Here is a 14,374-nt window from a genome sequence, read left to right as displayed (position 1 = left end):
ACCTGGAGAAAGGAATGTAATGTTAGCCTGAGGCACAGACATGAACAAACTAAAGTAGCAACTGTTTTTCCTTTAACCTGAAATTTGGACGAAGATTTTGTCACGTAGAGAAGCGTAGTTATAATGAATGATAAAACCATTTAACTTTTTCTTTGCCAAGGTGAAAGGATACAAATTGTGTTGAGACTGGCTGTGTTGATGACAGACATGGAAACAAACTTAAGAACACCCCACTGTTTCTGGAAATGTACTTTTAGACAATTTTTCCCCTGTCACAACTTGTGGATTATGACATCCAGTAATTATTTTTAATATTGCTAAAGTTACCATTTCATCAGTAGTAATAGAGATGTTAAAAACTAAAAACAAGAACATCTTTGTGATCATCTGCTGACCCCTTGCGGTCGCCTTCTTCCACTGCACCCCTCCAAACTGAAGCGAAGTGGTTTCGTCCATTCATGAATCCAACATGGAGGCACTGGTGCACTGAAAATCATTGTTGTAAAATGTTGAATCAAGCCCAGGTGAGGCGATCAAGTCATTAATAGAGTAATGTGGATGAACTCATGAACGGACCGGAAGTCAGTTTAAACCCGAGGACTGTTTTAACCCCACGAGCTGCTGCTAACAGGAAACGGTTTAACGTTAGTGCTTGCTACATGTGTTTGCACTTGTCTAAGCTGACCGTGTTGATCACGCAGTGTGACTTTTTAATGTGAGCAGTGTGCGTGTACAGCAGCAGAAACAGATGGACCCCGGGCAAATCACCGGGGTGTACGGGGAGGTTAGCGGTCTCCCTGCGCTTGTTTCTGCTCATGTGAGGGAGGAGCAGCTCCCAGAGATCCGGATCTACACTGTGGATGTTGGTGAGCTGCTGTTGACCGTCTCTCCCTCTCCCTCTCTCTCTCTCTCTCTGGCCCACTCACTCACATTCACCTGTGCAGACTGGGTATCATCAGAGGGTTTTGCAAACCATTTGTAAAGCAGTCTTTCTGTCTGCATACACTTTTGAATTGTTTTATTATGGCTGTGAGTTAAGTATTAAAACAGCTATAATAAAATCTCAGCAGTAATATCATGATTTGTTTAAACAGAGCTAAAACTTACCTATTCCTGTGAACAGAGAGTGTTATGGAGGACAAGAATGGTCAATTTTTGACAGTTAGTAATGGTGTCGTTGAAGCATGCAGCTGTTGCATTTTCAACTGAAAAAATTCAGAAAAACATACAAAGGTGTCAGATCACACAGTGCATCTCAGTTTGTCGCATATGGGGCTGCTTAGCTGCAGAACGGTCAGGGTTCCCATGCTGACCCCTGTCTACTGCCAAAAGTGCCTACAATGGGCTTTACAATGGAGCAATGGAAGAAGAAGGTGGCCTGGTCTGATGAATCACGTTTTATTTTACATCATGTGGATGGCTGGGTGTGTGTGTGTGTGTGTGTGTGTGTGTGTGTGTGTGTGAGTGTGTGTGTGTGTGTGTCACTTACCTGGGGAAGACATGGCACCAAGATGCCAGGAAGAAGGGATGCTGGCGGAGGAAACGTTAGGCTATTCCCTAAAGACCTACCAATTGGTAGATAGTAAAGTACAAGCTTTCACTGCAGTGTAATTACAGAATATAATCTATGAGATCAATAACAATCTATTTTATTATAGTGCTGCCTGTCCATTAAAATCAGACCTGCTGGTTCATTGTTATTCAGCAGAAAAGTCACATTTGTAATTCAAAGCAAGAGTCTGCAAACAACACAGTGAGCAACTTAGCTGTTCTTAACACCTCATCAGTGAAGTGCTGAGGGCTGCACTTATGGCAAGGCTCTGAGGTCATTAATATTAAGTTAAATGATAGTATGCAAAGCTGTACACAGTGAATTATATTTTCAAGATTGTAATTTTCTCACATATAAAATAGTCATGTGAGGACTTGACTTATCTTAAAGAAAGGTCATTGAGTTATTTGATATCTTCTCTGGGAATAACTACCACATCCAGAAGTTGTGTGTATTCCGTGACAGGCTGCGGTTCAAAGGCTGGCCAGGGATCTTGTCTTAAGGGTTTTAAAGGTTAAGAGAGTTAACCCATCTGTTTGTCTGGTATAGCACCAGTCTCCCTGACTGTTGTTTATTGTATATTGTATGGTAAATTGAATTGTTGGTTGAGGGAAGGACACTCATGTCGAGGTAAAAATGCTTCTGTCAATTTAACGAAAAAGGCTCTTTAATGGCCTTGAAATAATATAAAAAACAAAAAACATTGTTGTCATCATCCTCACTGTGTCCACATCCAGGGTGGAGTCAGAGCGAACTGGTCCGAGGCTCCAGACTGCGCTACTCACAGCAGTGGACTCTGATCACAGACAGCAACAACCACAAAAGCATCAGGACTGTCCTCCCACCAGGACCCTGTGTACCTGTATCTGGAGAGTGAGTACACACACTCACACTCACACACACACACACACACACACACACACACACACACACACACACACACACACACACACACACACACACACATACATACACTCAGAAAATACTGCAAGAAGGTTTGTGCACTTCTTAAATTTTTTGCACAATTTGTGGTTCACCTGAATTACCCTCACATATAAGAATGCTCATGTGCTGCATTATGTTCCCCAAAATCCTTAATGGTTCAAACTGTCACTGAAAGCTTTTTATTTGTTGACTTAAAATGCAAACCTGTTGCTGCAGCCAGAATATAACACGTGAGCAGTGTCAGGAAGGAAAATGTGGTCACATTTGACACTGATGACGAAAGCGCTGAACATACTAAACCACACACTTTTTCCATTTAATTTTTAACACCATAAATTATGTTTCACCATTTTTTCTCTCTGACTGTAATTTAAAAACCTATTCTCAATTCTGTCAAAAAACATGCATTCATGTGCTTCTCTTTGTGTTAAGTAGAACCATAATGGAAACCACAGAGAAGATTAGAAGTATTATTTTCAACTAATTTCAGTCATTCTAAATATACAGCAACTGTTACAACCTCATACGACTGAGGCTCAGTGGCATAGTCGGTCGCCTTTCAATCTGAAGGTTTGAGGTTTGATCCCGGTGGCATAGCCATCAGTGTATGAATGAGTGTGTGAATGGGTGAATGTGACAAGTAGTGGTAAAGCGCTTTGAGTGGTCGCAAGAATAGAAAAGGGCTACATAAGAGCAATCCATTTATACCACTTATATTATATTATACTTGTGAGCAAAAAATGTATATGCAATACGTTTTTTGTCAGCCATGTTTCTGCATAACTTGATAACTTTGTCAACTTTGGAAGTCATTCAGCAAAATGTTCTTGACTTGAAGATCTGACTACTACTATTATTCACCAAATGAATGCAAGGTTTTAGTGCTTTAAAGTCATTAACTCAGCTCTCAGTTTCGATCTATTTGGTGGCACCTTATGGCAATAAACGGAAATTGCCGGAGCTCACTTCCCAGATATCTAGACGTCTAAGGTTGGCTCCCTTTGTAATGGTTGTAACTCCTGATTTTCCTTGCTGACGGTCGCTTTCCTTTTTAGACTGTTTGCCTTCATCTGAGTGTCGAATTTGTTTCTTTTTCTTTGGATGTTCACCTATTTCTGAAGTAGTAGTAGTCATCGATCTTTTCGTTTGTTCAGCCATAGTAAATTACTGTTTACTCGCAACACTTGCAGAGACCAGAAACGCAGCCACTTAGCTCCACCTACCCTCTCTGGCAGACCAACCACTGCTGGGTGATGAAAACGTGCCAATAACTGGGCGCCGCTTGTGAGTGGGCCATAGGCTCAATCACCATTGTGTTACCTCATTCGGTGATAGATAGTGACTTAACAGACATTTATTTAAATGAAAATCTTCAAGATTATCACTTAATGTTTCACCCTCCTTCAGTGATACAGAGGTGTGTTATCACTATGGGTGTGGTCTGAGGTGCAGTAGACTGTTAAACTGCCTCACTTTTAATGATAATAATTTTACTTATAAAGCACTTTCCAAGCTTGGAGCACAAAGTGCTTTCCAGATAGCAATGTCATATAATTAATAGTATGACAATAAAAGAGTAAAAGAATAAATTCTTGAATGTACGAAAAATAAAGTTTATAGAAAGTACATAAATGATGAGACTACGTTGAGCACAATGGCAACAAAATGAACATAAAACACAATAAAATGGTAGGAAATATGAAGTGATGCGAGAAAATGAAGGGAAAACATTCTTAGGAGTAGGCCATCTTGTAAAAGTGAGTTTTAAGGAGGCACTTAAAAGCTGCAGTGGAGTCTGCTGATCTCACACTGAGGGGAAGGCTGAGGGGCCATTACCGAGAATGAACGGTCACACCTGGTTTTCAGTCTTAAAGGTTTTGATCAGCTGATCTCAGAGGCCTGGCTGGGCTGTAGGAGGTTAAAAGTTATTTTCTGTAATCGGGAGCCAGAGTTTTTATGTCCTTACAAGTAATTAGTAAAAATTTTAAATGTATTCTAAATGTAATAGGCAACCAGTGTAGTGCTGCTAAAATTGGAGTGATATGACAGAACCTCCTAGATTTAATTAATAATCGGGCTGCTGAGTTCTGGATAAGCTGTAATTGTGAGACTGAGTGGGAATTTAGGCAGGTAAAAAGGGGGTTGCAGTAGTCCAGGCTTGAGGATATAAAAGCATGCATGACTTTCTCTGTATCATTAAAATTGAGCATGTGTCTGATTTTTGAGATGTTTCTTAATGGATAAAAACAGGCTTGTATAATATTTTTGGTATGCTGCTCAAATGATAAGTGGCTATCAAATGTTACCCCAAGATTCTTTGCCACAGACTTTACATTGACGGCCAGTGACCCAAGGGAAGACTGTATCTGAAGGTCAACACCTCTGTTTTATTAATATATAATAATCAGAGAATGCAGTGAAACCTTGCTTTTTAGTCTGGTGAGTTCCTCTACTGAACACTTTTATATTCACAATAACCAGTTTTTATTTCTCCTTAGGTTACTGAGTGGACTCTCTCCAATTCAAGGTCTGAGGGCTGTTGTCAGGGAAATCGCTGGCCACCAGCTCCTCGAGGTGAAAAAAACGAACTGCAATGTCCTTTGTAAGATCAATGTTTGAACATTTTAACACATTATCTGTATTTATGGTTGTTAATGTTCAGATATGGGACCATCACGGCCTCAGGAAATGCCTCAACCTAACTCTTCTCAACAAACACGGCAGAGTGTACGATGACGGTAAGACGCATGTTTCATGTTTTCTACCTTTGGGAAGTATTCAGACTATTGGGCCTTTTTTGATTTTGTGTGTTAGTATAGAAATTGAAACTGAATTGTGTGTGTGTGTGTGTGTGTGTGTGTGTGTGTGTGTGTGTGTGTGTGTGTGTTTGTGTTGTGTTGTGTTGTGTTGTGTTGTGTGTGTGTGTGTGAGTGTGTGTGTGTGTGTGTGTGTGTGTGTTTCCAGCCCATTTTGGCTGTCTGTCATGGTCAGATTGTGAGAACAAACTGCTGTATGTAGCTGAGAAGAGCAGGAATACAACAATAGAGCCACAGGTATAACAATTACACACACACACACACACACACACACACACACACACACACACACACACTCACAAATAAATGTGCTTGACAGAAATTATATAAGTGTTTTAAGAAACAGCAACAACCTAACTGTAAAAACCATTGAACATATCGTACAAAAGATTCTTAAGCAGAAGAAACAGAATTACATTCTTTTCATTAATTCATTAATTGTTAAGGTAACATATTTTGTTCTGATGTCCGGACAGAACAGGAGTGTACACAGCGAAGACTGGGGCGAGGGTCTGACCAATAAGAGCGATCCTGTGATGTGTGTGGTGAATCTGCACAGCGGCTCGGCCAGTGTGCTGCAGGGCGTTTCAGCTGATGTCTCACCTGGACAGGTGAGGGCAGAGCGCTTTCAGATACAATTCACACAATAACACAAACCGATTAAGAGATTGCTGCAGCGGTAGACCAGGAACTCCTATGTTCTACAAGATCAAATGGCCTATAAGAGAGAGGGTGTACCTCAACTCAGATTTCTTTTTTGCAGCCATCCTTTCCATTTTGTTGTCGGACACTTTGAATAACAACCTGAGCAAAAACGGTGGCAGAAACAAGCACTTTTAGAGTATTCCCTTTGATTGCTATTGCCAGCACTGAATACATTACATTATCTGTTCCACGGCTGCCGGCTGAAGTGATCTGCCATTTTTCAATTCCAAAACAATTTGTACTTATTAATCATTTAGACCCCATAATTTGTCACAATTTGACACATTGATTTGATTGATTAAAATCTTAGTTTCAAATACTGAAACTAATGAACACTCGGATGTTTCTTGTCTTGTTATGCCTGTGAGTTTTAATTGTCTTTTCATCCACCAGGCTCTGTGGGCTCCTGGCAGTCTATCGGTGTTATTTGTGGGTTGGTACCACAAACCCTTCAGACTTGGACTGAGGTTCTGTTCCAACCGCAGGTTAGAGAGATGCTTTGTTATCGGACACATTGAAAAACAGCAGAAACGTTAACATACAAGTAATTATAAATAATATCATGGGGAGTTTTATTATTATTTAGCTGATTTTCAATGTCTGATAAAGAGAAATACTAAATGATAATGTTCCTTGCAATTAACCCAAGTCATTGAATATCTATTGGTCTGTTATCAAATTTTTTCAACTCAACTTTTTTAAAGGGCTATCATGCATGACAACCAAATGTGGTTGTAAAAATGCAAAAGGACCTTTCAAGGGATATTTATGGTTTATTCATGTTACTTAGAAACATGGCAGTGCAACATGTAATTATTACAGTATGGGTTGAGGAGTAACTTAACTGAAAATGAGTGGCTGAAATAAAAAGCAGAAACAAAGCTAAAGTTTCCAGGCACCAAAACAAATAATTTTGTTCACTGAGTCATCTCAAAATCTAGTTCATATGCATAGCAGATCTCTAAATAAAAACCAGTGGAACTAGCAGTTAGTTTAATTTTGTGTCTTTTTCTCTTAAATTCTGTTCCAGGTCCGCTTTATTCAAGCTGGACCTGGACGGAAACTGTGGTGAGCATGCTGTCTTTGTCTGTTTGTTAATGAATCAAACTCTCACACACTTTGAGCTCTGCTGATCTGCTCAATGTACGTCCTTCTTCCTCTCCAAACCAGAGTGTCTGTCTGGGGACAACCTGTCGGTGTCCTGCCCCAGGCTCAGTCCAGACGGGTCCACGCTGATCTACCTGCAGGGCCGAGTGTTTGGACCTCACAACCAGTGCCTCAGTCTGCAGCAGGTACTTAGTGTGTGTGTGTGTGTGTGTGTGTGTGTGTGTGTGTGTGTGTGTGTGTGTGTTTTTGCACATGTATTTGTGTTTTCTTCCTGCTAATGGCGTCTGTTAATCCTCCACAGTTGGACTTAAAGAGCGGGAAAACTTCCACACTGTTGGATGTTGTCAACAGACCACAGCCTGGTAGGTCTGTTAGCTTTAGCCACACAGGATGGATTTCAGGATCAAAATGTAATTTTAAACTTTTAAGCTGTCAAACAGTACAACATTTTTACAATGTAGTTTATACTCTAGACATTACATTTCTATTTTGTACTTGACTTGCTATATAGCTACAGTGACATAGCAAACAAAATTGATCTTAGGGTAATAAAAAGGATTTTATCCTGATAAAATAATCCACTCAATAGCTATAATATAAAACATTAGATATTTAATTCAAAGCAGCTGTGAGGAACTTTTATTTTGTGTAGATTTGGCACCCCCGGTGGAAATAGTAAGTAGTATGTATTCCCATTTAGAGCACTAGTAATCCAGATTTAGTAGTCCTGAAAAGTCTGTTTCTTTAGCAGGTTGATCCAATCCGAAGTTGCTTTGAAAACCAGGACAAAAGTAAGATGGATTAAGTGATTCGTGATCTCAAAAAATGGGATATCCAAATCCAGATAATTCTGATCCAGATGAAATGTTTTGAACAACTGTGGAGTGTGTTTCTTATGATGCATTGTAATAACTTTGATGACCCTCTGACTTTTTTTGCGCCTTATGTGATCGATCCATGATCAAATAGATGAGCATGGCTGTCAAAAATGTGGAAATGAGAACGTATTTTTACACATTATATATATTTGTGTTATTTTTTACTGAAATACAGTCATCCCATATGTACAGTAATGGAAATAAATGTATACAGTGCCCTGCAAAAGTATTAATCCCCATGGACGTTTCAACATTTTGAACTGTTACAACCTGATTCATTGAGTTTTTGGGGCTTGTTACCATTTGAACAATCGAGAGCCGTCCAAAAAGCAGAGATCTGTTGGATGTACAGGTTAGCCTGAAGGTAGGTGGTTAAACCTGATCTTAGTGGGTTCACAGCAAAAGAGAAAGAAAAGTTTTTATATTTAATTTGTCTACAATTTTGAAAACAGGTAATATCCCATAACATTAATTTGGTGTTTGTCTATTACATACAACCCTCATAAGATCCATTTAAATTTGCAGTTGAAAACATAAAAAAGTACAAGAGGATACTTGTGCAAGGCACTGTAAGGGCACCTCAGGCTGACACAGTAAAACATACACCACTACAAATGTGTTTTATGCTCTTTATCCAGAGCAACTCATTATTCATCACTTTACTTATAAATGTAATCCTTTTTAGGTGTATTAATGTTCAGTTTTTGCATTGGCTGTCAGGGTTAGTTCAGGTAGAGGTTTATCCACTCCATGTGTCTCTGTTCCAGGTGACTTTGCAGGTGTGTATGAAGCTCTGGTGCCCTGCTGCTGGTCTGCAGACAGTCAGAGAGTGGTGTTCAGCAGCGCCCGCAGAAACTGGAAGGTAACATCCACATACAGTATTTAAAGAATAGCTTGGAACAATATTTAACATGTTTTAGTCATTTTATGTAATCTGTCGACATGCAATTTGTTATTTTGTTTATCACATACGCACCATGACTTAAACACTGTCCTCTTTCTCTCTCTGCCAGGATCTCTTTATGGTCGACAGAGGCACAAACAAAGTTACCTCCCTTTCTGATAGTAAGAGTCCATCCTCTCCTCCTCCACCTCCTCCTCCTCCTACTCCTACTCCTATCTCTCTTCTGGTCTCATCTCCATCTATTCCTTTCCCGCCTCCCCCTTCTCTCTCTTCTGTTTCTCTATCATCTCTACTTCTTCTCGCTCCCCTCTCACCTCTTCCTCCACCTCCCCCTTCTCCCTTTCCTTCACTGCTAGTTCCTCCCCTTTCTTCCTCTTCTTCTTCCACCTCCCCTTTTCTTCCACCTCCCCCTCCTCCCAGTCTCTCACTTCCAGTTCCTTCTCCTTTCTCTGACTCCCTCCTTCCTCATCTTCCTCCTCCTCCCCTTCCTTCTCCATCTCCTTGTCTTCCTCCTCCAGAATCTCATTTCCTACTCCCTCCTCCACCTCCTCCTCTTCATCATCAGGAGCACAAGAGAGAACAGGAAGGTATGACAGGACCAAAAAGCTTAATTTTAGCATCAAAAAGAAAGTCAAAAGTTGCAGAGACACAGGAGCACACGTTTAGCATCAAAGATGGTACGGAATACAGATGAATCCTATTTATTTACTCGCAATTAACACATAATTTACCCGTTCAAAGTAAAAAATAAAAAAAATTTAAATGCATCATCTGCACGTCATCTGCAGCTGTAAATGGGGTGTACAAGGGCTTTATAAAATATTACCAAAAGCTGTACAATTTTATGACAGTCTTTAAAATCCCTCTCTGAACTATTACAAGACCTTTTATCTCTCCATTTGTTTCCCCTTAATCATGTCTCTAAACTGTTTCATCTTTCCCTCATCACTTCTTTCTCTCTCTTTGTTCTTGTCTTTATTGTTCCTCTGCTCTGCCTCCTCTCCTCTGCAGATCTCTCTGATCTTCCCAAAGTTTATGGCAGCTGGAAGCTGCTGACAGTGCAGAAGGACCTGATGGTTGTCTGCTGCTCCAGCCCCAACACACCTCCCACTCTGGTCAGACAGCACACAAACACACACAAATGCATGGCATTAGAGACACAACACCAAGCCTTTCTTAAAATACTTCCTTGCTAAACAAGACTAATTTTATGACGGGGTTCACATGTGATTTCTTTGATTTATGGACCACATATGTGTGCGTGTGTTTGTGTGTGTGTGTGTCTGTTTGTGGATGTTTGTGTGTTTACAGAGGGTGGGTTTCCTCCCCTCGGCAGGTGAGGCTGTGACCTGGTACACACTGCAAAAGCCCATCATGACCTTTGACTTCCACTGGACGGTTCTAGATGTTTCACCTCCACCAGGGGAGGACAACAAACACTACTGTAAGCATGACACACACGCACACACGCACACACACACACACACACACACACACACACACACACACACACACACACACACACACACACACACACACACACAGTGTGGGTCATAATGATGATGGTCGATCATTCAGTCAGTATATCAATACATTTTCTCTCTCTCTATTTCTCTGTGTCTTTCTCTTTTGCTGTCTCTCTCTCATCAGCTGGTTTAGACTTTGGGGCTGTCCTTGTTAAACCGCCTCACCACCTCCATCAGGCCAAAATCCCTCTGGTTGTCTTCATCCATGGTTTGTTTTTACTTCTTTGGTTGGTTACCATGTTTCTGTTAAAAGGATGGAAACATATTGAAACAATGTATTATGTATCATGGTTTTTATTTTTAGTTTTGTTTGTTCCCACAGGTGGCCCTCACTCCCAGTTCCCGGCAGAGTGGAACTGCACCACAGCTGGACTGACTAAACTAGGCTTTGCTGTGCTCATGGGTGAGACGCCTCTGTTCCTCCAAAACTCACACAAACACTGAAGAGCATAATGAATTAGTTAAAATGTTTTGGGATATACTAAATTGTTTGTTAGCAGAATTTTATGTTAAAGATTGATACCACTGTTATGTCACTTCAGTAAAAGTTCAACTAAAGCCAGCTAGCGGCTAGCTTAGCTTTAGCTTAGTAGCTAGCTTTATCCTTATTCTGACCAAAGTGGGACTAGATACACACTACTACTACTTTTGTAGTACTAGAACAAGCAGATACATAACTTCCGATATTCTCAAGTGTAAGTCACACCACACAATATCAATATGTTTCAGTTTTTTTTGTCAAGATTTGACTCTAAGTTACGACTCCAAGAATAGCAACATAATCAAATTTGCCTCACACAGAAATGACAGTGGTATCAACCTTCTCATCTCAGGTCTCTCATCATTTTTGTTTTAAATTCTGTGGTGTTATCAGAATTTATTTTTGATCTTGAATTGTAAGATCAAAAATGTAAAGTGTAAAAAAATGTGTCTCTCTTTTCGTTGTGCCTCAAAGCTCATATGCATTTTGTCTCCTTCTGTCTTCATCACCCTTTTAATACCAAAAGACTTTGCTGAGCTCTCCTGGTCAAAAGATGTGCTTTTAATTCTTTTCATCATGTGTCAACCAGTAAAAACATTTCCATTTCTCATTTAATGAAGCTGTTCACTCTCTCTTTGTGTGTCTCTTTAGTAAACTACAGAGGATCCACAGGGTTCGGTCAGGACAGCATTTTGTCTCTGATTGGTCATATTGGAAGCCAGGATGTAAAAGATGTGCAGGTACTGGCTCACAGATTCCTTGATAAAGTGAGGGTTGACATTGACATGTTTCAGGATGATGATTTGGCAGGAATAAGGACAAATGAAACCTTGGTAGTCAGTCATGTGTTTAACCATAAACAGTTTAATGTGACTCTAGCATTGACTTGAGTTTATCTTCCCAGACAGCCGTGCTCACTGCTCTGCGGACAGACATCACCCTCAACCCCAAGTGCTTGGCTGTGATTGGTGGTTCTCATGGGGGTTTCCTATCTTGTCATCTGGTTGGTCAGTACCCCGACTTCTACAGAGCGTGTGCAGCCAGGAACCCTGTCATTAATGCTGCTACGTTAATGGGCACCAGTGATATAGTAGACTGGTGAGACACATTCACTGACACAACAGCTCATCTATGAACTCCATACATCTAAGCCACTTTAAAGTTTGAATCTTCTCTGTGTGTCTGCAGGCGTTACTCCAGTGTGGGGCTTCAGTACAACTATGACCAGATACCCACTGCTGAAGCACTGGCTGCTATGTTGGAGAAATCCCCCATCACACATGCTGCTCAGGTCAGATACACACAGGACATTTTACAATTTATAAAGCTACCTTAAAAACAAGACTTGGCTAAACTAGCCGCTTCTAGATCCTGGCGTGTCTAGGGCAAGTGCATTCTCTAACACAAAGTGCACATAGTGGTGGTGTGGGGCTTATCTCCGGTCAGCTACAGTGGCTAGCTCAAACCGAGAGCTCCCCACGAGCAGTCAGCCCGGCGTCAGTAGACGTTTCTTGTTCAAGTTTTTGTGTTGGTGGTTGGTTCAAAAGAAACAATAAACTGGAGATAGTAGGCTTCTAGTCCTTATTCGTCGTAATCAAGGCTCAAAAACAAAAGTGCTGTGGTGTCGGGTCTCAATCCTCGCTGTAGTTCAGCGCCAACTTCTCACTAGACGCTGTTACCCAGCAAACTTAAGACACCTGTGGAACCGGATTAATTGATAAGCCCAGCCCACTACCAGCCAGCCAAAAGAAAGGGAGCCTACTAAAGAGCAGATTGCTCAACCTAACAATGTGTCAAGTTGTTATGACAAGTTTTGACATTTTAGTTGCGATAGTTGCGATAGAGCAAAGGTCAGGAGTCCTTTCAGAAAGAATTTGTGTGTGTAAATGTATATTTTTATTTGTTTTAAAAAAACAAGAAGTTACAGAAACTTGAAAAGCAAAAGTAAAAAAGAATGTGACATGAAGGCAAGTGTGTGTTGGTTCAGTGTTTTCATTTGTGTGTATGTTTGTAGATCAAGGCTCCAGTGCTGCTGATGCTGGGGGGCAGAGACAGGCGGGTGTCTCCTCACCAGGGTCTGGAGCTCTATAAAGTACTAAAGAGCAGAGAGTCACCTGTCAGGTACAATATAGCAAACATTAAATGCATCCAGTAAACAAACTTTAACATTTTGATCGCACTTAACAGCCTTGAACAGGTTTTAAGTAGGCTCAGGCACTCTGGTTATTTTTTCCACCCAGAATGCTATGATACTTGTGATTAAGACCTGCTCTGTCTTTTGTTCTGTTCGTCCATCTAGACTGTTGTGGTTTCCTGAAGATGGACATTCTCTGTCCAGAGTGGACACACAGGCCGACTGCTTCCTCAACACAGTGCTGTGGCTGCACCAACATCTCTGAACATACACACACACACACACACACACACACACACACACACACATACACACAGTTTTAAGGAGTTCTGCTGCTGCTGAACATCCTAATTAAAGATGATAAATCAGCTCATTATCACAGTAGTTGACAATCTTATACCTGACACTGCCATTTTAAAAAAACAAAAGCCCACGTTCTGTATGTTACTTTATTTGGTAAAATTATTTTCAAATGAAATAAAGTGAATTTTGTAAAGCTGTATTATTATTTACATGTTGTCATGTTTGGTTTTCAGTGGTTAACGCTTCTCATAGCTAGAAGGTACCTAGTTCAAACTCCCGGTTCGGAGGAAGTGGGCCTTTCTGTGTGGAGTTTGCGTGTTCTCCCCATACATGTGTGGGTTCCCTCCAGATAGTCCAGCTTCCTCTCACAGTCCAAAGACATGCTCATTAGTTTAATTGGTGACTCTAAATTGCCCATAGGTGTGAATGTGGGCATGAAAGGTTGTCTGTCTCTATGTGTCAGCCCTGTGATTGACTGGTGACCAGTCCATGGTGTACCCTGCCTCTCGCCCATTGACAGCTGGGATTGGCTCCAGCCCCCCGTGACCCTGAACAGGATAAGCGGTATACAAAATGGATGGATGGGATGTTTGGTTTGTCTGTGCGATTTGTGCCCCGCAACTATTACTGACACATTAATGTTTTGCTATTTTATCCCCCACAATGGTTAAATTATATATATAAAAAATGTATAGATACAAAAATGACTCTTATTTAAGATCAATACATAATGTTTTGCCTGTTGAGACTGACTTTGACGGCAGTCTTAAAATGTTTTATTTAAATATACCAAATTGTGCAGGCTGACAAAGATGGCAAGTGCAGTAGATGTAATAGGCATAATGTCCAGCAGATGGCAGTGTCTGCCTCTTGTATCAGTTTGTCTTTCCCATGAACATTTAATGCATTAACAAAACAAGCTTTTATTATACCAGCTTTATACATGTAGATGTCTTTTTGTCCATTTTAACAAATTTAAAAATACATAGATCAACTATGCATTGAAATCAGTACCTCTGTTTT

At 40.6% G+C, this 14,374-nt stretch overlaps 1 protein-coding gene across 1 annotated transcript; it reads left to right on the top strand.

Moving 5' to 3' along the window:
* The first annotated feature begins 728 nt into the window (after positions 1 to 728).
* LOC138589834 (acylamino-acid-releasing enzyme) lies at positions 729 to 13,482 on the top strand. Its single transcript, XM_069660296.1, has 21 exons — positions 729 to 866; positions 2,290 to 2,425; positions 4,996 to 5,071; positions 5,160 to 5,235; positions 5,462 to 5,550; positions 5,790 to 5,924; positions 6,412 to 6,503; positions 7,049 to 7,086; positions 7,189 to 7,310; positions 7,427 to 7,487; positions 8,771 to 8,865; positions 9,017 to 9,068; positions 9,919 to 10,022; positions 10,219 to 10,351; positions 10,558 to 10,641; positions 10,756 to 10,836; positions 11,566 to 11,654; positions 11,819 to 12,012; positions 12,103 to 12,205; positions 12,929 to 13,035; positions 13,214 to 13,482. Exons 1-21 carry the CDS (start codon positions 749 to 751, stop codon positions 13,311 to 13,313), a joined length of 2,085 nt encoding a protein of 694 aa, XP_069516397.1. The 5' UTR covers positions 729 to 748; the 3' UTR covers positions 13,314 to 13,482.
* Positions 13,483 to 14,374: the final 892 nt, after the last annotated feature.

This window comes from Semicossyphus pulcher, unplaced genomic scaffold (genome assembly GCF_022749685.1).
Source record: "Semicossyphus pulcher isolate SPU_LCO1_2020_fin unplaced genomic scaffold, fSemPul1.0.p SCAF_13, whole genome shotgun sequence".
NCBI lineage: Eukaryota > Metazoa > Chordata > Actinopteri > Labriformes > Labridae > Semicossyphus > Semicossyphus pulcher.
This window is presented reverse-complemented; position numbering and strand designations above follow the sequence as displayed.

What these genes read in the sequence shown, in the direction of transcription:
- LOC138589834 (XM_069660296.1), top strand. Translation starts at nt 749, where the DNA reads ATGGACCCCGGGCAAATCACCGGGGTGTACGGGGAGGTTAGCGGTCTC. An exon ending in GCGCCCGCAGAAACTGGAAG is followed by an intron (nt 8,866 to 9,016) that starts GTAACATCCACA and finishes TCTCTCTGCCAG; the next exon opens with GATCTCTTTATGGTCGACAG. An exon ending in ACCAGTGATATAGTAGACTG is followed by an intron (nt 12,013 to 12,102) that starts GTGAGACACATT and finishes GTGTGTCTGCAG; the next exon opens with GCGTTACTCCAGTGTGGGGC.